The 25,796-nt window shown below is 57.8% G+C and overlaps 5 protein-coding genes across 5 annotated transcripts; 1 reads left to right on the top strand and 4 right to left on the bottom strand.

Moving 5' to 3' along the window:
- Positions 1-6,724: 6,724 nt before the first annotated feature.
- On the bottom strand, positions 6,725-7,229 carry BKCO1_11000012 (uncharacterized protein; the record flags this gene model as incomplete). The annotated part of the gene is made up of 2 exons (XM_020270267.1): positions 6,725-6,897; positions 6,968-7,229. 2 exons carry the CDS (start codon positions 7,227-7,229, stop codon positions 6,725-6,727), a joined length of 435 nt encoding a protein of 144 aa, XP_020125078.1.
- A 1,684-nt stretch (positions 7,230-8,913) lies between these two features.
- Positions 8,914-10,264, bottom strand: BKCO1_11000011 (white collar-2; the record flags this gene model as incomplete). Its single annotated transcript, XM_020270266.1, has 2 exons — positions 8,914-8,978; positions 9,034-10,264. 2 exons carry the CDS (start codon positions 10,262-10,264, stop codon positions 8,914-8,916), a joined length of 1,296 nt encoding a protein of 431 aa, XP_020125075.1.
- Positions 10,265-10,890: 626 nt separating this feature from the next.
- On the top strand, positions 10,891-14,623 carry BKCO1_11000010 (sensor histidine kinase response protein; the record flags this gene model as incomplete). The annotated part of the gene is made up of 2 exons (XM_020270265.1): positions 10,891-10,976; positions 11,026-14,623. 2 exons carry the CDS (start codon positions 10,891-10,893, stop codon positions 14,621-14,623), a joined length of 3,684 nt encoding a protein of 1,227 aa, XP_020125076.1.
- Positions 14,624-18,322: 3,699 nt separating this feature from the next.
- On the bottom strand, positions 18,323-20,728 carry BKCO1_1100009 (tyrosyl-dna phosphodiesterase; the record flags this gene model as incomplete). Its single annotated transcript, XM_020270276.1, has 1 exon — positions 18,323-20,728. The coding sequence occupies one exon, from the start codon at positions 20,726-20,728 to the stop codon at positions 18,323-18,325; it is 2,406 nt and encodes an 801-aa protein (XP_020125066.1).
- Positions 20,729-21,693: 965 nt separating this feature from the next.
- BKCO1_1100008 (acyl-desaturase) lies at positions 21,694-23,186 on the bottom strand (the record flags this gene model as incomplete). Its single annotated transcript, XM_020270275.1, has 2 exons — positions 21,694-22,654; positions 22,705-23,186. 2 exons carry the CDS (start codon positions 23,184-23,186, stop codon positions 21,694-21,696), a joined length of 1,443 nt encoding a protein of 480 aa, XP_020125067.1.
- Between the last annotated feature and the right edge of the window lie 2,610 nt (positions 23,187-25,796).

Below are 25,796 nucleotides of genomic sequence, written 5' to 3'. Positions count from 1 at the left end.
CGCTGGGGGCTTGGGTCCAATGAAACTTCACTACCAACATCTGAGGCTGTCGCACAGCAGGAGAGGGCTCAGGAGACTGGAATGTGTGTGGGGGGCTTGGCTTGGGGATGCGACCGCGCAGACCTGGGGCGCTCTGGGGTATTGCTGGGGCGCTCGTCGGTGAGAGCAGCAGTGCTGACGCCGTGAAGCTGAGGCGCAGCACGTCTGGGGTTTATATTGGTCGGTACCTACTTCGACGGCAGGCGAAGGATCTCTGAGGCGGCCAAATATAACCGCTGGGCTGAGTCGGCAACAGTCGGTGAGTGAGGCAGGGCGTCGCGCTCTCGTCGTCCGATGTCACAGTCGCGGTGGCATGCAGTGGCCACGCGGGCAAACGTCAGACGGCTGCGTTGCTGGCAGCGGGTGCCGTGTGCGATGGCCGTCTACCTATAGAGGCGGGCATTATTGCAAACGCCCGCCTGAGCAGCAGCCAGAGCGGTTCTGGAAATAATTTTGATCTGCGTCCCTGCGTCCCTGCGTATCAGGCCCATGCGAGCGCTGGCGCAATGCAGGCGAGGCCCGGCAGCATTGCCCGTTCTGCACGCAGTTGTATCGGCCCCCTGTCTCGGGGAAGCAGAGTCGGCGCAGCTGCAGCAACGATCGCCGGCAGCATCGACGTTGGCCGGCCGTCGCGCTGCGGTGGTGCGAGGTTGCGACTGTGGGGGGGCGCCTTCCCAACCGGGCTGGCTCCCGCCGCGGTGCGGGATGTTGGACCGGGGACGACAAAAATAGGCCGCGGTGACACGGCGAGCAGTCTCGGGCGGGCGCAGTACAAAACCAAGCGCGCCCCTTTCCTCGCGATGCTGGCGTCGCACGGCAGGGGAGAGACGGGCACACCTCGATCCGGACGAGGCTGCGCTGTTGCAAGCTGTTCGTTATCTCCACAGTGCCGCATTTGCTCGTGCTCTGACTAGTGGAGCCCCCGCTTGAGCTAGTGCTTCTGATCAGATGTAACCGGCACTTTCCCTATCACCGAGATCCGGCTGCGTTGCCGGCCCTGGCGGCGCCGTACATGCCGCATTCGGGCGAAGCCGGGTCGCGCCTCAACACCACCGTCTCTCGCAGCGCCCTCGCAGCCGGCCTGTGGCGCAGCTAACCGGAAGCAGCGTTCCCGGCTCGCTGCTGCAAGGTACGCAGCCACACGCGTCCTCACGTCCGGGGCTCCAGCAGGGCGTCGGGCAGATTCGCGCAGGCCCCGTCCGATGCACAGCGCCATTTGTGGAGTAAGGTATCGACTGACATTTCCGCTCCATCGCGCCATCCCAGCCCGTCGCCGTGGCCTTCGGAGCGAACCCTCTAGTAGTCGACAGCGCGCCGTCCGCCCTGTCCGCCTAGAGGTGTCGCGCGCGTCCGAGCGATTTCCGACACGGAGCCTCGCGCTGAAATGGGGCGGCCATTTGTCCGTTTCGCCGCGCCCCAGCGGCGGCTTTCGCTGCGGCTCCGCCCACCCACCACCACTCTTCGCAGAGCCACTCCACACCTCCCCAACCTACCACATGCGTTTCGGCCGAGCCACCGGCCCGCTCTGCGTGCTCGCCCAACCCTCACGCCAGGCGCATCCAGACACGTGCAGCAGCGCGCCGCACCCGCTCGACCACCCACCAGCCGTGCCAGCCGTGCCAGCCGTGCCAGCGCCGGTGCGAGCCCGCGCCGAACGCCACTAGAACGCGACTTTTGCCGCTTCGAGACTCGGCTCATCGCCGGCGCTGAGGATCTGCCCGGCCTGGGCGGAGATCGTCATCTGGGGAAGGGCAGCGTGGTTCCTTTGTTCGCCTCCCGCTTGGCGCGAGATGCGGCTCTCGACCCTGGCCGGCGCCGCCTGGACGCCGAATCTTCGAGATCGCAGACATGTTTTCGTCCAACCGCCCAGTCCGGATTGCGGAGAGCTGTCCTGCACGCCCAGCCGCGTCGTGCGCCCGCTGGAGACCGCTGGAGGGGCGCCTTGACTGCCGTTTTCGCCGTCCCAACGGTGTCACACCACCGTGACGTGAGCCCTCCTCACTCTCAGCACACCTCGCGCTGCGAGACATCCGTGCCAGCTGCCGCCGAGCATCATCGTCTCATCAGGGCCTGCGGGGTGATCATTCGACTCGCGACAAGGTCTCACAGCCATCCCCGCACGCCATCCAGGTCCGTCACCTGTCTCTCTGTTCGCGCCCACACCCCTGTGGAGATGCCATGCCGAGCTTAGCCTCCGCCGCCTCAATTCTCCTTGTTTCCCCGTGAGAGGTTGACGTTCGATGGTCGATGCAGCCTGGGTAAGGCTCGGCCCGGCCGGCTGAATGTGCCATGCAGCAGCCACCACACTGCCCATGCCGTCTCCGATCCGCCTCATACACGAGAGCAAGTCATCCGACGCTGTTACAGGCGGCCGCCACGTCTCTGCGCTGATAGGTCGGCACTTCCTGCGGCACTTCTTTCCCTGACCGCTGGAAGAATGCCGTGCCACTGCGAGCACAGGGTCCGGGTCTGAGGCCATTCCACAGATCCTAGATCCGATGGGCATTATCCGTACCAAGCCTTCATTAACATTCGGATTCTGTAAATCAAGGGCACATCAGGGAGGCTTATGCCTCACACCGCTCTGCAAGTAATAGCTATCCCTGCACAAGTCTTCCCACAAGCTCGTGATACGCCTGAATTTTTCCGTCCTATAGTCCGTGCTGGCAAAATTCTTCCCAACCTCTTACCAATCTCTACCCCTTGAGGTTACACTTACGGCCGCCGGTCTCACTACTGTACTGCCGCCCGTCGGCTCCGTCTGTGCCGCCGGGCCGCTTTCATTTTCTCTCATTGATGGCGACTATCGGCCGATATCGCATGGGTTGATCCCTTCTAATGTGGTTTCAATAAGCAACATCAACCCGAGTCAGAACGAGTCGCAAGCTATGACAACTTCCGAGTCTGTGTGTCTGGGGGTGCATGTGCTGTGGCGGCTGCGCGGTGATCATGATCATGTGGCTGGCCTGTGGATGCGCATCACGCCTGCCAGCACAACAGCAACTGCCTGTCCGGACTTTGTATGCCCGGGCATAGTGCAACCAAGATCTCATGCCCGGGCACATCGTGGGCCTCCACATAGCTGACGTGAGGGGTAGCACTTGAATCAGCAGAGGCAACTCCACTGAAGAAATCGAGTCAGGACAGAGAGGGCTGTCGGAGACTGGTTTCCGTCACTCGACTCTTGGTGAAAAGTTTTCTGCTTTGCTTCGAGTACTTTGACATCACGGCATGGCTCCCTGCTGTTCGTCTGTTCCCCTTTCTTAGACGCCGTCATCTCGACAGATCGCTAGCCTCGTCTCCAACGTGCTAAACGATTATCCGGACCACCTCTTACGTGTTTCCCCATGGCCACAGTATCCGATTCGCGCCCGTCGTCTGGGGATCGGCGTGGGGTATCCCTGCAGCATACGGTGAAGGAACGATAGCGCGGTTGAAGGCCAGAGGGAGGCCAGCGAAGATATCGAATAGGAGTGAGGGGTAGCCCACCATCATGGAGCTTCTCAGACACCGCCATGTCCTTTGGGGAGGGGGTCGGTTTTCTCCATCCAACGACTCGACTCGGACTACGGACCGTAGGCGACACCTCAACACTTCCCCATGATCACCACACCCGACGGCGCCGATCGGACCCTGGAAGCAAGCGATACCACATCTCGAGACGCGCTTGGCGTAGCATTTGATCCATTTTGTCCCCTCTCCTCAACAAACCTACGCGTATCCGGCGGCCTTCACTCGGACTATCTCGATCGTGACGGACATCCGGCAAAATTTGCGGAGGCAGTGCAGTTGCGGTCAATAACCCGGTGGACCCATAAGCTCGCAGGGCGGGGCTGCGTGCCACTTTGACACGAGCGTGCGTGATGGCGGTGGAGGGGTATTGGACACCTCTACAAACCCTTGGGTGATGGAGCGTGCAGGTCCACGCGTTGAGATAGGACACCGACTGCTTGCCTGGCTCCGTGGAGGAGCGCCGTGCGTGGAAAGGATTTGCCCTGGTGTCAGGAACACCCGCCGGAAGTAAAGTGGAGTGGACCGGAAGCGATAGGAGCTCTAGTGTGGACACCGTTCCGTGTGGAGGCAAGGCTTTGTGCTCAGGGATCACTTGTCTATCTTGGACAGAAACCGCAGTGAGACTCTCCATGAGACTGTAGCTGATGAAGACTTGGCAGATACCGACTGTGATTGGACAGATGACTGATCTCACCGCCTATGATGTCGCGAATCTACTACGAACACCTGCCTCAGGCATTGAACCTACGAAACCGAACAACCCCGAGAAAAATGGCTTTCTCCGAGACGATACGAAGCGCACATTCTCGTTCCGTCGTAGCTTCCTACTCCTAGACGAGCTGGTCCGACTTCTCTGGAAGCCACTACTCAACAGGACACAAAAAGTTCACCCTTGGCAGCATGGTTTGCAAAAGATGTTGCACTCTATGTGGGTAGGTGAAGACCACGTCCACATGCTCTTGCGTAATTGGAATCATGAATCCACGTCGCAAAATTCGCTTCCGATACCTACGGAACTCCAACATACGCCCTTTGAAAAGTGTTGCGAAGGATGGTGTATTCTCAAAATGACCTGTGTCGCAAGCCTCTGCTTAGTCACAGGTGGAGGCCGACGAAGTGTGCACAGAGTGACCAGGTCGAGACGCTGTCGTGGATACACATGTCACTGCATGTCATGGAACAAGCAGATATACGAAGCTTGAAGACTAAGCTTTCAAGCTACGGGAAATGGTTTCTAACGTCATGCACGAGGGAGTTTTTTTTTTTTTTACAATGTCATGCACCAGGGTTCCATTTTTACAAAGAATCAAAGAAAAATTACAAAGTTTGACCTTGCAGACCCGGTGTAAGCCGCTATGCAACTTTCTAGCTAGGCCGTACTAAACTGTGGCTGCATTGAGACGCATATATGCAGGCCGAACTTTCTTTGATTTGCTCTATTGAGGTGACCTATACACCGCAAAGCGTTGCATTTTTGACTAGTATTCACGTGCGAAACTATCTTCAGCCTCGAAGCAAAGTGTACCTGATGACACACCAAAGCCATCAGTAGCAGCTTGGTAAAACATCTTTCCCCAACCTCCAGCTAGCGCAAGCTCGATTAATGTTTTCGAACCCTGTCCCAACACTGCTTTTATGTGCAAACAAGAGCCGGAAAGAGGTTTGAAGTATCTTCACGATGTCGTCCGGCTTCGGCGCGAGGAATTCAGCGATACATGGGAACTTTGCATCAAGCTCCACAGAGAAGACCGTAAGGGTTTGAGAACGGCGCCTGAGGAGATCTGATGTCTTCAAAATCACCTGTCTCTGCTTGGGACTATCATTGATGTGCATGTACAAGAGTCGACGATCCAGACTAACCTTTTTATCAGCAGATGTGGAGAAGGTCGTTTCAGTTACGCAAATGATATCACGAGTGAAGTCAAAGTCACGATTCAGAGACAATCATTGAGCAAAGGTCAAACTTTTATTGGCCCGATTGGTGGCTTGGAAAGAAGAAAACCAAGCATGCCTAGGATAACCGATAAAGTGTGGTATGAGCGATGTCACGGGCACTTGATACTCTCGGGGCAAAAGTAATCCTAACGTAATCTATATGACCTTTTTTTTTTTTTTTGATGCCATTTGATGACCCCCAACCCCTTCTCTCCCTTCTCTACATCAAGTTAGATTTGGGCGTAAATAAGCATCTTTATACTGGGTTTCTTATCACTTGCACGATCAAGTGATTACCAATAGCATATAAAGCAGTGGTAATCCAAAATATCAGAGTCTAATCCATTTAATGAACTAATTGACAGCATGTCGAGATCGCTGAAGAAGGCATATAATGATGACCAGAATGAAAAGGCTTAAGCAGAGGAACTCGATCAAACCATCAAGGAACTTGCGGAGGAAGTCAGACAGTTCCCTTATAGAAAATGTGTAGCGGCTTTCACTTACTATTATTGCTACGACTGGCTGGCACCTTCAACAAGGACAGCATTAGAAATGCCTGCATAACGGCCAAGTTGGTACTTCGTTGTTGTGTTTATGTGATCATATTCTGTTAAAGAGCATCGCTCGTCATGATAGGAAATCCCCTCGCGCTACCATACGTGCTGACAACCGCTAGGCTACGCACTCGAAAGGCCATTATTCCGCTGGCACTTCCAATAATATTCACCGAAGACATCTAGGCTTTGGGAAGGATAGTCCAAGGTAGCGGGCCTTGATGGAAGAGACCTAAAAGATGGACATCTGCCTTCTACAGCGTCGGCATGGTCACACTCGTTGGAGTCGTCATGATAGGTAGATACCTAGGAAATGACATGGTGGAGGTCTGAATACCAGGTTTGGGGATCATGAAGCCTTGAAGCACATGGAAAAACTCTCGGATGTGGATGCCGCCAAGGTAGAGTTTCGTGAAGCTTGTGGCCAATTCAAAAGAGACTGTGTCGGAGGACTGGAACGACAAAAACCTTATCTATTTATGAATGCACGGGCGGTATTATTGAAAGGAAAATTGCTTGACCTAGAGTTCAAAGTAAAGTGTTCCGATCCGTGAGAAGTGTTACGCTTTCCGGCTTGACGAATTCCTTTCCAAAAATCACCACCGCCTCGACCATACACACACGTGACACACACACACACAAGATCCCGCACCACTTCCACTCACCGCCCCCCCACCATCTCAATCAAACCTCAGCCTCCCCGCCAGCGCCACCCCATACCCCACCGTCGCCACCATCGACAGCAAATTCAAATGAATGCTCATCGCATGGTTCCTCGAAAACGCCCTCTTCCTCTCCCTCATCCCCCCTCCCGCCGAACCACCATCATCACGCTTCCTCCCATCCCTCGTCTCTGCGCGCGCAACGTCAGCCAAACTATCTCTGGCCATCCAACCTCAAAAGCAACAACAACGACAACCCACCTTGATGAATCCTCGCGACCATGGCCGCAGCCGTCGCGGGGCCGTACTTCAGCCAATTCGCAAACGCGGTCGCGCCGGCGACGGCCAGCAGTGCGGCATCGACGGGCGGAGGGGCATTCGCGTTGGATGGTGGGGCGAGGGGGTGGGTGAGCGCGGTGGCGACGAGGAGGAGGCACTGCAGGCGGAAGTAGACGGGGAAGACTTGCCTCTGCAGCGTGGTGAAGGCGGGGGCGGGGAGCGCGGTGTAGCACAGTTTGGTCATGATGAAGGACTGGTGGGCGGGTGGGTTGGGTCAGCTCGGTGGTGGGGAGTCTTGGTTTGAGGGGAGGGGAGGGGGGGCTCGCCTGGTAGATGGTGGAGCCGAGTAGGGTGCTGTAAGCGAGGAGGTGGCAGGCGGGGAGGAGAGCCATGGTGTGTGTGGGGTGGATGATTGGATATTGGCTAACGGGTTGGATGCTCAACGGATTGGAGAGTATGGATACTGGATACAGTTGCTGCGAGAGACGATGGTGTCGAGTCTTTAGTGTCGATGGCTGCCTGGAGGGCTGACAGGGATTCGGCTCAGACGATGTAGCTAGGTCAGCCACGGGATGGTGCTGGCCTACCGCATGTTCTAAGGAAATCGTTGCTGTCAGAAGCCATTGCTGAGTCTGGAGAAGTAACAATTTCCATATGCGGGCTAGCTGTGGAGCTCAGTTAGGGTGGGGATGCATGGCTGCCTGAGGCATCACACCCACCCCCACGCCAGGCACCACTGGATCATGTGCACGGGCGGCGGCACCCGTCAAACGGCTCCTTTCCGCGTGATGGGCTAGCGACTAATGCCATGCCGGGGGTCGGGGAGGCGGGCATGGCTTTGGGCGATCGATTTCGCAGTTTTCTCGATGGCCATACAAATCCTGACTCTCAGGGGACATGTCGTAAGAAGGTTCAGCCACAATGACCTCAGCCCTCCGGCACCCCGGCACGGCGGTTCGCTCTAACTGAAGCTAAGTCCCGGCGGCTAATTCGGTAGCTGCGGCCGAGGCCCCATCTCCCGAACGTAAACACAACCATGACAATCGAGCAATGATGTTGGCCAAAATTGGCACGAAAATTCTGCTTCTTAGTTTTTTTCCGGACGCGAATCTTGCATCAACTTGCATCCACTAGATGCCTAGTCCTGTCTTCCATCGCACCACTAGCTACGCTCTAAAACATGTTCAGAGTAATACTTGCGCTAGGCCGGCATGAGATCGCACGCAGCCGTAGCCCTCTTGAACACGTTCTTCATCCGACCAAGCTTCATGAGCCCATTACGATGGCTGGCCAGGTTCGACGTCATCATGGAGCTGGACCACATAGACCAACCTGGTGACGACGTAAAGCTCCCGCATGCAGAACCAAGGTTGGGGTGCGGAGAGAGCCTCTTCCTATGCCATCTTACAAGAAGGATCGTAAAGTCGAAGTCGATCGGATTGTTTTTGTCTTCGATCCGTCGAGGGATCTGGCCAGACCGCGGCCGGACGGGCCAAAACTTGACCGCACCCGGTTAGCCCGCTCTACAACGGCTCGGGCCTGGGCTCATGGTCGCGAAACGTGCCACGCTGCGTGTGGGTGAAGTCATGTCGGGACTCCCCTAGGGTCTAGCGGCTGCGATGATGTAAGAGTGAGCGTAAGCGGTATGCTGTTTGGCGGGCGAGACGGTGAGATGGCGGGTCGCGAGCCGCAGGTGTTTGGGGTTGCCGCACCGCAACCACCAAGGAACTCACGCCTGTGATTGGTCAGTAGAACAGAATCCATATCTCGACTACCAAAAAGGGTAGGAAGCGCAACAAAAACTACTACACGCATAGATACCAAGTACCTGTAGGAATTTGGACCCTTCTTGGGGTGCATTCTATAAGACAAAAACGCCAGATCCCGTCCGTCCGCGAAGACCCAGTAGCAATCGCAAATAAACCAGTCTATGCTGCTTCCGCAATCTCTCCTTTGACATTTTTTGCCCTCTTCTGCTCCTTCGCATACTTCACTACGATCTAAATTAGCGCCATATGAACTAGTTACACGCAAATACAATATCTTACGGCCACAAGCATTGCACAGCGTCTTCGGTCCGTCGGGACCAGCCCGCCATTCGGGACTCTCCACCGTCCCGCACCGAGAGCAACAATGATCTTTGGCCGCAAACTTGCGCTTGGGCTGTCTTGGGACATCGCTGATCTTCCTCTCGTACCCCTCAGGCCTGATGAAGAAAGGAATGCCCGCATCCCCCAGCTTGACCTTTGACGACTCGCCCGGCGACCCTTCCCCGCCGGATTGGCCGTCGGGAGGCGAGCCACCCGGATCGTGCCGGTGGCCTGGTGTTTGTGTATGTTGTTCCTCTTTCGGCGTCGGCGCCGGCGCCGGTGCCGGCACCGGGTCGGTGGCCGAAGTCATCCAGGTCAGCCGCGGCGGGCTGCTACGGGAGCGCTTCAGCGGCCGGCCCGGCGGCGAGGTGCGGCGCTCGGGGCGCCAATACAGCGTCTCTTCGGCGTTTCGTAGGGAGTGGTGCATCGGCGTCGCCGCCGAGGACACGGCCACCACGGTCCCTTCGTCGTCGTCGCCGTCGCCGCCGCCGCCGTCGTCGCCGTCAACGCCGTCGCGGCCGCGGCCGCGGCCAGCGTGACGGACGTCGGCTTCGTGATGGCGGCCTTCGCCGGCGGCCTCGCGGCGCATCTCGCGCAGGAGGGCGACCAGGTGTATTTGCTCCATCTTCAGCTCGAGCATGCCGTCCATGAGGCGGCCCTTGCGGGTGAAGGCGGGGCGGGCGGTGATGGAGATGATGCCGGGCGGCGGCATCATGAGTTGTAGCGGCGACAGCGAGGCGGGCATCTTGACCTGGTAGTGGCCGACCAGCTCGAAGGCCGAGTAGTCGCTTCCAATGTGCACGACGCTGCGGATGCGGCAGTAGAAGCGGAAGGGCGGGCGGCCCGGGGCGAAGGCGGCCAGCGAGGCATCGAAGGTGTTGGTGGGGCGCAGCAGGGCGTCGTCGATTTCCGAGGAGAAGACGTGGGCGTCGTCCTTGTGGATCAGGGCGGCCAGGCGCTGGCCCAGCAGCAGGTTCGGCTCGCAGCCCAGCAGGTTGAGGCAGTTGGCCGAGACGCGCAGGATGGTGGTGCTCGGCGAGAGGACGAAGTGCAGGTGGTGCAGCGAGGAGAGCACGATGTCATCGAGGGTGGGCGGCAGCAGGGCGTCGAGGTCGGTGCGCAGGACGGCGGTCGGTGATGGGGCGTCGACCACAGCACTGTCGAGCGTCGAGTGTTCGGGGGAGGGCATGGTGGGCGCAATGGCTCGAACATGGAGGAATTGGCGGGGAGGACAGCATAGTGGGTGTGGTGGAGGTTGAGTCGGCGCTCACGACATGTGCGCTATGTGGGAAGGGAAGCGACGTCATCTGCGTGGCGAGCATCATCTCAAGGGCCGCCTCTTGGGTTTCCCCCAGAGTCGTGTTCAATCGGCGGGCGGCGACGTCATCGGGCTGTGGCTTGTGGGGAGCTCCGCAGCGTGGGCGGGCAGTGGCAAAAGTGGCGCCACGCGAGCCACGAATTTCCGCTTTGGTGCAGCGCGAGATCATCGGGGTTCGCGTTTCGTCGGTCAGGGCGGTCGGAATCGAATGGCGGCGGGATCGAAGATGCACTGTTCCTCGATGCTTCCGCTGCAGGGGGCCCTGCCGATTGGCCCGGAGACTAGTCCGATCCGACCAGGCGCTTGCCCGCCACGATGCGATGCCTTCTTAATCCTCGATCACCAGCTTGCTGCGAGCACATCCCACGCCCAGCTGCCAGGCGCCCGCCTGCTTCCTGCGCCGGCTCCACTCCGGCGCCGGCCCTGCCTGCCCATGCTGCCAATCCGCCCAACTCCTGCCCGACTCTGCCTGCTTCCTCTCCGTCCCGACGCTTCCCATGCCGTCCTCCAGATCCAAAGCAGCCTCACCGCGGCACCCGCCCGGCCTTGACGCAGAGCGCGCCCGCGTCAAGAAGCTGGCCAGGTGCGCCCGACGCCCGCCCTCCCCCACGAGCCTCTGCTGACGCCCACAGCTACTTCGGCTCTCTCGGCATCGTGCCCGAAGACTCGTCTGCCAGTCCTGCCACCGACCCCGTCTCCAGCTCGCCCGCCGCCGCCAGAGATGCCACCCTCACGGCCCTCGCCCAGCTGGGCCCGCTGCGCCTGCAGTGCGACCGCGCCTTCGTCTCGCTCACTGACCGCTGCCACCAGTACATCATCGCCGAGGCCACCCGCTCGTTGTCTTACTTCGACCTGGCCCGCAACTCACAAGACCCCCTCTACCTGGGCGTCGTCGCCCTAGATGCCGCCTGGAGCCCGGAAACCATCCACATCTTCACCGAACCTGCTGGCCACGTGGATATCTGCACCCCTAACGTGCAGGCTGACCGTTCCAAGTACCGCATGTGTGACTTCCGCGCCGACCCGCGCTATGTCGACAGTCCCTACGTGGCTTCCTGGCCCTACGCACGCGCCTACTTGGAAGTCCCTTTGCGCACGTCGACTGGCGAAGTCATCGGATCTTACTGTGTGGTCGACAATCGCATCCGCGACGACTGGGCCGATGACTTGGCCATCCGGATCTTGGCTGAAATCGCCCAAACCATCATGGACCACATTGAACTTGTCAAGATGCAGGAGCAACACCACCGCCTGGAGCGACTGGTAAACAAACTCTGTGTATACGTCGAAGAGAATACTAGCATGCAGGCTTCGGAAACCAACCTTCACGCCGACCAAAGCTCGTCAGCTAGCACCCCCCAGGACAGCCCTGAATCGAGCCCTATGTCCGGGCCTGTAAAATCCAGCAATAAATTTCCCAGTGAAAAGCCAGCCTCCAGTTCGCACGATTCGTTGGAGACGCAATTAACCACCCCTAGCCCGAGCCCGAGACTGAACCCTTTCGAGTCATCAGTGTCGCCCTCCAGACCAACCCACATGTTGAGCCAGAGATCTTCATCATCATCGCACAGAGCACCACCGTCGCAGCGGTCGAGAGACATTCCGGCGACGTTTTCGCGCGCAGCAAATCTCATCCAAGAGGCGACAGACATCGAGGGCCTCGTCTTCCTGGATGCATCTCCGAATGGCTTTGGAACCCGTCTGGACTCGAAAGTGGGCAACGTTTCAACCAGCTTGGAAACAGCCCATTCCCCCGTCTCTGCTGCAGCAGATTCTCCCAGGATCAAGATGTGCGAAACGCTCGGACAGTCCGTTAGCAGCGATAGCATCTCCGCAGGCTCATTGTCTATTCCCGAAGCGCTTCTACAAAGACTTCTTCAAGTCCACCGGGGAGGCACCAGCTTTTTCGCGGATGAGCTTGACGAATTAGATGAGCAAGAGGGCAGCGATGCGAAATGTCTTTTCAAGATTTTCGATTCCGCCCGCTCGATCCTTTTCATGCCGCTTTGGGATTACCAGAAAGAGGGGTGGTATGCGGCCGCCATTGGCTGGTCCACAAAGGCTAACCGCATTTTCGCGTCCGAAGACCTGGTGTACATCTCAGCCTTTGGTAACTCGATCATGAATGAGGTGTCCCGCATAGAGGCCATGTCGGTCAGTCATGCCAAGTCCAATTTTATTTCGTCGATTTCGCATGAACTCCGCTCGCCACTCCATGGGATTCTTGCGAGCACCGAGTTACTCAAACAGACCAATCTCGATCCTGAGCGGATGGCCTTGGCCGATATGGTCGAGGTGTGTGGAGTGACCCTTCTGGAAACGATGGATCATCTTCTCGACTTTGCCAAGATCAACCACTTGTACAGAAAGGGTCGTCGATCTTCATCCGATGGCCTCGGAGGGAGCAGGGGAGGAAGCAGGAACAGGAAAGATTATTTGAATCTGTGCAAAACAGCAGACTTGAGCCTCCTGGTTCAGGAAGTTGTCGAAGGAGCGTACTTGGGCCACACAGCCCAGACCACAGGCCAGTTTGACCACGAAAACACTCCACTGGACGACGACGAATCACCAAGCTCTAAAGTGGACAGAATGCGCCGACCCAAGTCCAAACCTGTTCTTTTGACCATGTCCATTGAGAAGTGTAATGACTGGCGACTGCACACCGAACCTGGCGCGTGGAGGAGGATCGTTCTAAATCTCGTGGGAAATGCACTCAAGTACACCCAACGTGGATCCGTCGAGGTTAGCCTGAAGTGCGTTGGCGCAGAGAGTGGACGAAGGCCTTCGTCAACCGAGGATGGCCCCGAGAAGCGTTACATTTGTCTCTCCGTCAAGGACACGGGTCGTGGCATTGGCGAGGATTATTTGAAGTACCGCTTGTTTACCCCATATGCGCAGGAAGATTCGCTGGTCAGCGGAACGGGACTGGGTCTGTCCATCGTCCATCATTTGGTGACACATCTCGATGGGACTGTTCACATACACAGCGAGGTCGGCGTTGGAACCCATGTGCAGGTCATGATACCTGTCCCAAACGACGCGGATGGTTCCCCGCCGAAATCTGATTGCACACCAGACTCAGCCGAGGAGGCAACGCAGACGTTGCAGGGCAAGACTATTCTTCCGCTGAGAGGCGATCGCTCACCCCACCGAGACGCAGAAGGAGAGAAGCTTCTTTCGAACGCTATTCACACCGCTCAATCTTGGTGGGGAATGAAAGTTGTCTCCCAGGACGGTCCCGACGGCACTGAGACGGCAGCAGACTTTTGCATGCTCCATGTTTCGGAGCTCGAAGCTGCTCACGAGAACAGCTCTCTGAAGGACATTACCGCCGCCATCGTCGTCGTCTGCACACGCCAGCCCACACAAGAGCAACTCCTTGTTGCAGGCCTCTATAACGCAACCTTCCTTCAGCAACCCTTTGGCCCCAAAAAGATGAAGCATTCACTCAACGCCGCGCTCTCCCGCTACAGTCACGACCCGCTACCTCCCGGCCAACCTCAACGAAAATCATCATGGATTGGCGCTCAGAGCCGTCTTTCATACCGCGACTCCGGTGCCGGCGCCCTCGCAATCGGCGCCCCTGTCACCGCCACAAGCACCCAACCGTCCACGCCAGCCCCGTCCTCCCCCACGCCTGCCTCACCGCCCTCACAGCCTACTTCTTCTCCCATACCGACACCAGTGACAGAAGAGGACCGCACCGACCGGCCGCTTCACCTCCTGCTGGTAGAAGATAACGAGATCAACCTCAGGATTCTCACGACGTACGCGCGCCGCCTTGGATGTACGTTCGCGACTGCGTCGAACGGGCAAGAAGCCGTCGAAGCCTTCAAGGCCGCCACCCACCCACCGTTTGACGTCGTGCTCATGGACGTCAGCATGCCGGTGATGACGGGATTCGAGGCGACGAGGGCGATCAGGGCGTGGGAAAGGGAAAAGCGCGGAACGGGAGGGAGAGCGGAGCCAGACGGAAACGGTTGTGGTGGCGCAGACGGTGCGAAGGAGCGGGGTAGGGGAAGGAAACGGAGAGGCTGCAGGATTTTGGCGCTCACGGGCCTTGGCGCGGCGGAGAGCCAGAGGGAGGCATTCAGCAGTGGGATGGATGAGTTTTTGATGAAGCCGGTGCCGTTGAAGAGGCTCAAGGGGGTGCTGTTTGGAGATGACAGGCGCGGCCGTGCGGAGGAGGGACAAGAGAAGGAAGAGAAATCGAAGGCAACGAAGGCATGAGGCTGGGGTATTGGACGGCGTTGATGTATTGGAACGGGTGAGTGGGGTGATTTGCGCGGGTGCGCGTGGGGTGATTCGGAGTTTCGGGACGGATTGGGACAGATTTCTGAGCGCTGGCGCAGATTTTACATTCTTGTTTTGTATTCGTTTCGTTTTCCATGTTTCGTGGGGTTAGGGCGCGGATTGTGCTGCTTGTTTGGGAGCCTATGTATAGTTTGCTCTTGCGGCACCGGATCTGTATTAGATGATCCGCTGTACGATGTTACGAAACTTGTACCAACAGCACGGGAAGGATGAGGTACCTCTGGAAGGTGTATGGTTTAGACCAGTTTGGACGTGGCCGTCTGTCATTAACGTCATCGGGGGCGCTGAGAATAAGGAAAGGGGAATATCGGCCTTGTCGACCAACCGGACAGGCCAGGGAAACAAAGCGATCATCACGTCTGCACCAACAGTCTGCTAAAGTGTCCGCTTAACCGATTCGTCCTGGACATCGACCGATCTGAGTCGTCGATTGCTTGGACTACGTCTGCACCGACATTCTTCCGTGCTCGTTATTAGCCAAGGAGAGCGGAGCCGTCTCCGCGAATAGCAAACCTCACCGCTTGCCCAGCCTTTTCTTTTCTTTTTCTTCCCATGCATACGTCCAAAATAGGGGCTCATATTCCCTTTTTTGTTGTCTTTTGCTTTTGCTTTGCCCCATTCTTGCAGGGAGGCTTACGAAGTCTGGCAAAGCCGATATGCGTCTCTACATGGGCTTATCTACACCGCGACTTACGTCGTGAGTGAGTCGCTTGTCGTAAACATGGCTTCACCAACGTCTCACATGTGGAGAGTCGAACAAGGCGTCAAGACATTGATATTGCCGAGCGTTTCTGCCTTACGTCATTGACAAACAATCTGGTATGGTCTCTCTCGCATGCTATACGGAAGTGGGGTCGGTAATTACAGAGATGTCATGTAGGTATATTTATGCAGCCGAGCCCTGTCAAAGCTCGCGCGTTACGCGGCTTCGTCCGAATGTATGAACAACTCCACATCAACCGCGTCCTCGTTTCCCCCCCACTTTTCCCTGTCTTCGAAATTAGAAATCGCAAACACTCGTCCAGCGCTTCTCCTCGGAATGTCCAGCACCGCGATGGTCGAGGGGGCCGTTTTTCTGATGATCGTGTGTGCATGTGAAAGGACGCACATGTCCCCGGCCTCCTGTTTCTCCCCACATCGGGCGTTCTCCGTAAACCTAAAGCGCGATGGTGGGATTTGCGACGCGATGGAGTCGCGTAGGAATGGAGTCGCGTGGCGCTCGAATGAAGCATCTTGGATACTCGCGATATCGCGCTGGTGGAGAGATAGATATCTGATAATGGCACTATCGGAGAACACTGATGAAGACGTGCGCTGGTATACTTCTGACAGACCAAGCTTGGTCGGCATTTTCGGAATGTTGAATAGTGTTCGTAGATAATGGCAGCTGCCTTTGAGACGGGTAATATTTTACCCTGATGTCCAACGATGATGTCATTGGCTGGCCTTGCAGTTACGAAGCCAAGACAGTATGGGACCGTCTATGTACGGACTACGGATGCCACCTAAGACCGTCTTTCTGAGCCTGTAGCAGCACAGCATTTTGACTGCGTCTATCATCTCTTCCGGGAAGAAGCAAAGGACGAAAGCTGCCCCACATCACTTGAATCCTTCCGGCGTCCACGTTGGTCAAGCCGAATGAGGCCGTTGTGGTGCGTCTTTGAGAGTCATGGGATACTCAAATTGCTGTAGTGTTCCATCATCAGTCGCGCCCATGCCCACTACCGTAGCCTCCCAGAATACTTGGACATTCATGCTGGTTTAGGTAGTATCATGTCAGTCGGTAATCACAGCCGGGTGAATGAAGTGAAGTTGATAGCTGGATGATCTATTGAGCGCTGTTTACCTTCTGCGCGCCTGGGCCGCCTGATTGCATCCAGCCTCCGATATTGTAGGCTATATGGTGGTGAGTGGCGTATGACACGAGTCTTTGCTCTTTCCGATCGTGCCTTCCATTCTGGCTGTCCGTACGTAGGCGCCTCCACGTAGCCCACACGTAGCCTCGACCCAACAGCACGCACACTACTCCTCCAAGATTGCAGCACGATTTATTCATACCAAAGCGCGTCGGTCAGAACTGGCCGAAATGTGCGAACTGATCACTGTCCCGGATCGCGCTCGTTGGGTACGACCACCCTCTCTACCACGGTTTAGTTATTCTCACACGACGTAATTCTTCAGAGCGAGCCACAAGCAAATTTGAAAAATTTCTCCAGCCCAGAAGCCAGCGACGTGGACACCGGCGCCTTTAATTCTGCCAGCATTCCCGAAACCGAGGCTTTCAGTAGCCCGACCTGCGGCCATGATACACCACCCCCGCCGCCTCCTGCTGCTGAATCCACTGGAATAACTTCTCGTCCATCATGTTCTGGAAGTTCGCCCCATCCACCTCCGACTATCGTTGAAGCGTTCACAACGGCCATGAACCGCACAGTCGCTGACAGACTCATGGACGGGTTGCTGGAGACTGCTGGCCCTGGTCGAAGTACCGATGAAGAGGGCGCTTCTGGGCCACGGTCCTGGGGCCGTCAAATCAAAGCAGCAAACGAAGAGCCGCCGAGAACAGCGATTCTGAAAATGATGGCCGCGGCAACAAAAGGGCCCGCAAGCCATCACCTTCTGGGGATCGAGAGTCTTCCGAAACGTGCCGAAAGTTCGCCTGTCCCTTCTTCAAACATGACCCGGACAAATCGGATCAGCCCAGGACTTGTTTCTGTGAAGGATTCAGCTCGGTAGCCCGTACGAGGTGAGTTGAGCTCAGCTTTCACTCAGAGACTCGCGCTAAACGAGGTACGTAGACACCATATATACAGCATCCATCGGGCAGTCAGCCAATGCCTAAACTGCTTCGCGACATTTAAGGACGTGGACGCTCTGAATCAGCATCTCAGAGCTGCGCGGAAATGCACCAAGAAAGACGAGATGCCAGTCCCGGAAAACATCACCACGGAACAGCTGCGCGAAATCAGCCGCTGGAGGAGCAAGACCATGAGCGAAGAAGAACAGTGGAAACGCATATACCGTTTGATTTTTCGCCTTGGCGATGAAAGCGATACACCATGTCCATGTGAGTCGCCAAACGTCCAACCCCCAACTTGGCACCATCCGTTTGACCGTTCACGAGCTTATTCACCGTGCAGATTTCGAGAAACAGGCTGTCAGTCCCTCGTTCAGATCGAGTGGTTCAGCAAGTTATTGAGAGGGGCGCACAAACAGTCGAGGCGCAGTTACGGAACCAAATGACTGAAGTGGCGCAACTCGGAGGAGGTCTAGGGAGTGACAAAAAGGGAAGCCACGAGGCTCTAGGCAATCTCTTGCCTTGACTTCCAGATTTTTGGGAGTTTTATTTTTAGTAAGATCCGTGATCGCCTGGGTAGCCAACAACCCGACGCAGTATTTCAGCTGTACAGACGGTAAAACACTTCCGAAGAACAATCAATGGCCGCCACTGTGGTCACAACGCTCCGGAATACGTCTTGTATTGATAGTTAATCTTGTTCCTTGTCAAAACTTTCATTATCTTATTACTGACTTCCTTATCCGTGCCTAATGCCTCCGTTGATTGACTGATACCGAAGCTATTCTGGCATAGCTTTGTCCGAAAAATGCCGTCTTTCAGAACCCCTCCCACACAAACCCATTCACGTCCGGCTCCTCATACCTCGCCGTCGCGCACCACGGCTCATCGACTTCTTGATATGGCGTCAACGGCCAATCATACGGCATGCGCCAGCCCACCACAGCCTCGCCACCACCACCGCCACCACCACCGCTCAACCCCCTCACATCCTCCGCCCTCGGCTCATCTCTCCCAAACACCGGCACCATCACCGCCGCCCTCTCCTTTCCCCCACCATCGCTCCCCTCCCCAAACAAAGCCGGCCACACCGCAACGCCAATCTCCCAACTGCATATCCTGACCTCTTTCCCTTCCTCCTCACCACCACCACCATCGTGCTTTTCTTTCCTCTTCCTCTCCCTCATCCCCCCAACCCCGCCGCCGCCGTCAACGCCGTCCCCTCCACCGCTCCTCACGGTAGTAGCAGCAGCAGCGGCGGCAGCAGCAGCAGCAGCAGCAGCAGCCGGCAGCGCCCCCCACGCCTGCGTCGACAGATTCGCCGACGTCAGCATCGCCCACTCGACCCGCGTCGCCGCGTCCACCGTCGTCGCATACCGCGCATACGTCTTGACGTGCGGCGCCGCCGGGCTTCTCCATGCCAGTGCCACTGCCGCCTTCGGCTGCTGCTGCTGCTGCCCATCATTGCCGCCGCCGCTGGTGTTCCACCGACACAAGCGCGGACGCATGTAGGCGAGCTGCTTGCGCTGGGCGGCCGTCTTGCGCGTCTTGAAGTGGATGGAGGCGCCGGCGCGGTAGCCGTCGAGCGAGGCGCGCACGTCGGCGGCGGTGGGGAAGACGATGTGGAAGGATGGCGGGCGGTGGCGGCGGCGGCGGTCGTGGGACTGGTTCGCTGCTGCTGTGGCTGCCGCTGCCGCCGCCGCTGGTTTGGGGCGGGGTGGGCGTGGTGGTGGTGGATTGGAGGAGGTGTGCTTACTCGTTCCGAGGACGGAGCGGAAGTGGTCCAGCCACGCGCCGGTCTGGTCGAGCGTGGCTATCGAGGAGATCTGGGCGACGGTCATGTGCTGCTCGCTGGCCGCTGTGCTTGATGACGGCGCGGTGGTAAGCGGGATCTGGCCGAGGACTTCGCGCAGCCCGACCCAGCCCCAAGATGTCCGCTCGGTAGGGTTTGCATCTTGAAGCTTTACGCGGCCCGGAGTGCTTGCCACGAGTGCGGCGCGGATGGTAGAGAAGTCATACTGGACGAGCTGTTTTGTCAAGGCGCTGAGACGCTTGCCGTAAGCGGACAGGTAACGAAGAAGGTCGATCTTAAATCTCTGCCCTGTGCCGACGGGATGATTTATGTTGCCAATTGCGTTGATATTGCTTGCGGAAGTATATACGGATGTATTCTGATGAGGTTGGCCCATGCCGGGTGAAAGAGGCAGGAGTGGAGAGCGCCAGACGGCGTTGGTCATGTTCGTCCAGTCTTTGGCGATCATATTGGCGGTATGAATGACAACTTGTGCGGAGTCGTCTGCACGGATGAGGATCATCATTTTGCTGTGATGTGTTCCAAAAGCTTCCGGCATCCAAGCTTGGATGACTTCGAGGTTGGGGTATTGCTTCCCCCACTGCTCCAGCAATTGCCTCTGAGCGTCCTCTCTGCGCCAATTTCCATGCACGACCTTGACCCTCATACTATCCCTCACGTCCTCATCTAGAGCACTCATCAGGAAATCCACATCGAACATGTAGTTGAATTGCCACATCTCAACAATCAGCGGATCGCCCAAAATATCTTTCAGGGCGACAGAGTCCACATTGGCAGCCGAAGGAAGATCGCGTATGCGCGTAAGCTGAATTGGCGATGGAACGAACGTAGTCTTCCCCATCCCCGCATTACTATCGTTCTTGACAAACGATGCTGCTGGAGGCGCCGTGGCAACCTTGTCCAACACCTCTTCAGCCTCTCGTCGCCGACGGTTGTTCTCCGCAGCAGGCACCACGCCCACCTTCTTCCCCGTAGCCACCACCTTCTGCACTTCATCCTCCACGTCCTCCGCCGTCTCGGCCTCACCATCCACAACTCTCCTCGCCGGCGGACTGATCCCCCTCTCCAAGCTCCTCAACGGCGCCGACGTTCCCCGTCCGCGCTCCCCCGACCGATCCGAGACATCCTCATCAACAGCCGCAGCCGCGGTAGTAGTAGCAGTACTACGAGCGCCCTCACCGTCCCGCTTCAGCCGCTTCGCCGGCCTGACTTGCTGTCGGCGGCGCGCTGCGGGAGGAGGAGGAAGAGGAGGAGAAAGAGGGCGGCTCCGTCCGACCTGGCCCCCACCGCCACCCGATCCGTTCTCGCCTCCATCATCGTCCGTCGTCGTGCTCTCCTCGCCGTCGTCCGTCACCCAGGCTTGCTCATCACCGGGATGCGGAAACGCGGTTCTCCGTCTGCGTGGCAGCATGGGTGGGGACCTTGTTCCGGCAATAACCTTCGGTGATCGATGGTGGTGGGGGGGAGGACCTGATGAACCGGGGTGATGATGATGACGTCAAAGGCCGTCTGCTTTCGGTATGAATCGCACAACCGACTCTGGGCAGCGGGGCGATGAGTCAGGCGATCCGGTATGCCGACACGGCAGTTTGGTGCCGCCGTCCGTTCCAACCCCAAACCTGTATGTTGGAGGTGACAGGTGGTCCGTAAGCGTGCAGCTGCGGCGGTGCGGCGGTGCAGCGGTGCGGTGCGTCGGTCGGATGTGTTGGTCCCGAAGTTGGGGCTGGATTTTTGCTTTCGAGAAAAGTGTGCCCTTGCCTAAGTCGCGGGTGTGGCTGGGGGTGGCGAAAAGTGCTGGGTCGGAAAGGAATGTCGCGTGGCGGCCTTGCAGCAGCGGCAGCAGGCTTAGTCACGAGCAAGCGCACGCGCGCTTGCGGGTTTTGGTTGTTGAGGGTCTAAAGGGTCGGGCTAGTGTAGTCCGTCTGCTGTGTGACTTCTGTGACAGCTGAGTCGTGATCAAGTCACTTTGTCGCCAGTCAGCGGTACAAAGCACACGCAAGACTTGGGACACTATTTCTGGCAGGCTGCCTGTCGCCTGCCTGTCGCTTTGACAACAGATGGGAAGTCACACCAAGATACTTGCATGGGTAGTAGTCATGAGCGATGAATGTGTCACAATGCAGTGACCATCGAATTCTTCAGTCTAGCCATTAGAGTCGCGTCAAACGACTCGCATGCCCGCCCAACCCGTGTCGCTTTCTGGGACCACGGTCTGTGAGGTAGTCTCACTTCATAAACGCAATAGCAACAATGCCCGCTACCTTCCAAAACGCCTCTAAAATCAAGCCCAGTGTTTGCCAAACTGCAAATCTTGTTCACACCACCATCCCGATCCTGCGATAATTTTTTTTCCGATCCGTGGAGCCGCCACTGAACCTATGCCGCGCCAGCGCTGACCATGGGCTGGCGAACCTTGGTAGGCTGCTCACCAGCACGAACGACACGTTTGCCGTACGAGTCCTTGAAAACCTCGACGTTCTTGGTCTGGTTGGCGCGCTTCCAGATCTCAACCTCGCAGCCGCCGCGGATGACGCCGACGCGCATGGTGGAGAGCAGGTTGTGGGCGGCGTTGGAGTGGTCGTAAACACCGCCGTTGAACATGGCGGTGGCGTCCTTGCCGAGACCGGAGCGGATCATTGCCTTGCCACCGGGGTGATCCTGGATGAAGTCCGTAATGTCGTGGACAACACCGGCAATCGCAATAAGGCCGCGGCCGTTCTTGGCCTGGTCGACGTAGTCGTCCCACTCCATGACGGGAAGCTGGTCAAGAGGGACACCCCAGTCGAGCTTGGCGCGCTTCTGGTCAAGCTTCTTCTGGGCCTGCTGAACACGGCCCTTCTCGATCTCGTTGGCGCGGAACTGCTTCAGGTCGTAGGCAAGGCCAAGTTGCTTCCAGGTCCAGATGCACCACTTGGTGGGGTCGTACTGGAACCACTCGATGGCGTTGCGGTAGTCGCTGGGGAACTCGTGGTGGAAGTTGTGGTAGCCCTCACCAAGCGTGACCAAAGCCGTCACGACGTGGTCACGAGGAGAGTTGCGGTCGTCGAAGGGCTGGTCACCGAGCCAGTGGGCAAGCGAGTTGACGCAGAAGGTGGCCTGCTGGACGAAGAAGATGCGGAGGATGCCGGCGTAGATGAAGCCTCCCATCCAGTCGCCCCAGCCGAGGCCGGAAACGAGGGTGGGGAAGATGATGCCCATGAAGAGGACGAGCTTGACGTAGTGCTTGTGCTGGAAAACAACAACAGCGTCGTCGTTCAGGTCCGAGATATCGGTGCGGCCAATCCTCTTCGGGTTCTGTCTCATAACCATCCAGCCAATGTGCGAGTACAGGAGGCCCCTAGAGCAAAGGTCAGAAGAGTGACGTGACAGAGCAGGGCAGAGACGTACTTGTGGACCGAGTAAGGGTCCTTGTCCGTGTCCGTGTAGCGATGGTGAGCACGGTGGTTGCGGGACCACCATCGAATGGAGCCCTCAACGGCACCGGCGCCGACAAGAGCGAGGAAGATCTCCAGAGGGCGAGTGGCCTTGTACGAGGTGTGGGACCACAGGCGGTGGTAGCCGGCAGTGATGCCAAGACCGGTCCAGTAGTAGTAGAGAACCGACCAGAGAAGCGTCTTCATGGTCAAAGGAGTCCACCAGGCGGCGATGCAGCCCATCAGCGGGATGCCGCCGATGAAATAGACGTTGAGCCAGTCGACATGCTTGTACCAGTTCTGGCGGGTGATGGGGTACTCGGTGATGTGCTTCTTGGCCGGGTCGTACTTGGGGTTGCGGTTGGGCTCCGACGTCTTCGCCATGGGCGAAGGCTGCTCCGAGAGGAACTCGGGCTTGACGGCCTCGTCGCCGGCAACAGGCTGGTGCGAGGGCATGGTGGCAGCGGACGGCGTCAGCAACAACGAATGAAGTGGTGGCCGTGGGCAATGCCTATCCAGAGGGCGGGGTGCGGGAGAGGGAGCAGGTGAACGAGCGGGCTGAAGAAAGGGGAAGGTGGAGGGGGCGGCGGCGGGAGTAGTATTTACGTAGCGACATTGAGGCAAACAGAAAAAAAAGGTGGTGGGTGCTCTGCGTGCTGAAGCCGCTCCCCAGCTTCTCCCCAACACCGAGCAGTACCGCCCTCAACGAAAATGCGAGCACGGGCCGCGTGTCGCGGCGGTGGCAGCTGTGATTCGCCGGACCGCCACCGTCGCGGCAGGTGCGCGGGTATCAGCCGGAAGCGAGGGCCCTGGTCCTGCCTGGTCCTGCCTGGTCCTGGCCCCTTCTGCCCTTGTTCCTGCGCCGCGACCTGGAACGTCAGGCTGCCGTGTGCCCGCTGCAGAGACGACCAAGACGTGCCCGCCCTCGCGAAGAAGGCACGCCTTCTCCTGTGCGCTCCCGCGCCCAGCTGCGCCTCGCCAGCTTCCGGCCGCCCTCAGCTCCAGCCCCTTCAGCCCTATGGTGGCAACTCCATGCTGCATCAGCTTCTGGGGCAGCGATCCGCAGTCCACATGTCCGACGCCAATCAGCGGCCGACCTCGGCTCTCGAAGACATCATGTTGTTGGGCCCTCCGCATGTCCTTCGGCCGCCGCCAATCGCTGGTGCTGTGGCACATCGCAATCGCGTCTGTTGGCAAGCAGCCCTGTCTCATGTGGGGAGCCTGTCTTTTGATCCGGCTTTCACATGGCCCTCGCTCCCTGAGAGTTGTGTCGACACACGGCCGTATTGTCCCGCAAACGGGCTCTCGTTCTCCCGCCGGCGGCCTCCACACGCAACTGGAAGCGTTGAGGCCAGAAGCCTGGCACCCTGGGTATCCCCTCGCCCGCGTGCGCTACGCGACTACCACTACGTGACTGCCTACTTGCAATCACACGCTCGCCAGCCATGGCCGCTTGGCCGGAATCCCAACGCTTCCACGTTGATGATATCTTTGACCCGCCAGCCGGTGATCGTGCCTGGTCCAGTAAGACACGTATCTGCTGTGCTGTCAGCATGCTTTCGCACCAGCGTGCAGGACATGACCCTCTATTTGTCTTTTCTGCTGACGCTGTCAAGGCTTTTGAGCCTGCGTGGCTACCGGTGAGTTTAATGAGATTTGTACACCCCTGTTACTACTTTGGGACCGGCTTGCCGCCAATGCCGTCGGCGGCATCGTCGAACGTCTGAAGCCGATTTTTGGGCCCTGGCCAGCACGAAGGAGCTTTCATCCACGGCACAGGAGATTGCATATGCAGTGCAGAGGCAACGCTGCGGCATTCGCGTTGCCACCTTCCAACGTCTGGACGTGGAAGTTGGTTCCCGGCTTTGCGCAATGGCATCAACGCGGCATCCGCGCCTACATCTTCCAACGCCGGAACCCCAAGTCTGGTTGCGCTCTGCGCGGATGAGGCTCGTTGTCATGGTCCATGGACAACGAAACGAGTGCAATGATCCTCATCTGGCTCTGGCTGCGCAAAAGGGTCACGCCACCGTGGCGGCGCAAGAGAATCATCGAGACGATTCGACCACAGCGCGGCCGCGAGACTCGACTCCAGCGCAGAGCCTTCGTCCTAGTTGAGTCGGATTGTTTGTATTTGCCACGAGTTTTGGGAATCGACGCTGGAATGGAAACATTCCTCGACGACAACGGGTCTAAGACAGTGTCGACGGCGCAGGCTCGGCATAATCAGAGTTTAGTCGAGGAAACCACTACGATCGTCCGGAATTGTGTCCGGAATTGTGTCCTGAACACTATACGAAGTCCGACATGCGGGGCACGAGGGCCGGCCGTGGCAAACGGAGGACTGGTTGTTGTCAAAGATCAGAGGTCTGTATACCGAGTATAACTGTAACAACTGACTCATGAACGAGAGCAGCACAGTGGAGACAAATGTGGACCTTACGATCTAAGCCCGAACCCTTCGCCACGGAGAAGGCACCGTCAAACACCATTAATAAACTGCCACGCTGCGACATTCACTCAACCCTCAATGCCAGTCCGTCCAGACCCATCGTTCTCGACGCGCCCTACACTCACCATGTCCTCATTGCAGCCGACCTGTCAGGAGCAACCTTGCCGCTTTGATCGAGCATCATCAGATTTCCGAAGGCTCTTGGCCGAGATGGCACTGGCATACGTGCGGAAAGGATACCAATAACGTAGAGATGGAGTTCCAATCGGTACACATAGCGGTTGTTGTAGTGTGCCGCGGCTGGTGTGCACGAGGGGCCGACGGAAAGGTTCAGCCTGGATATGCGAAGGACAACCACACATAGCCCAGTGGGTTGGTCCCATCCATCTGGAATGGCCTATTGCAGCGTGTCCCTCCTGAGCAGCCCTGATTCGACGTTGATGATTTGCAACGATGAGATTCAGTTGGAGAAGGAAATGATGTAACAAGGCGGGCTGAGGGCTTCAGATAGTGAGCTGTCGGAGGTCGGCGGGCTCGCCAGCGGGCCAGGTCCGGAACGCAGCCCCGACACTCGATGGAGGTCTGGCGGAGATACACAGTGCTGGGCTTGTGGG

The sequence above is a fragment of the Diplodia corticola genome (genome assembly GCF_001883845.1).
Source record: "Diplodia corticola strain CBS 112549 chromosome Unknown scaffold110, whole genome shotgun sequence".
NCBI lineage: Eukaryota > Fungi > Ascomycota > Dothideomycetes > Botryosphaeriales > Botryosphaeriaceae > Diplodia > Diplodia corticola.
The sequence above is the reverse complement of the archived record's forward strand: the minus strand, read 5'-3'. Positions and strand labels throughout refer to the sequence as shown.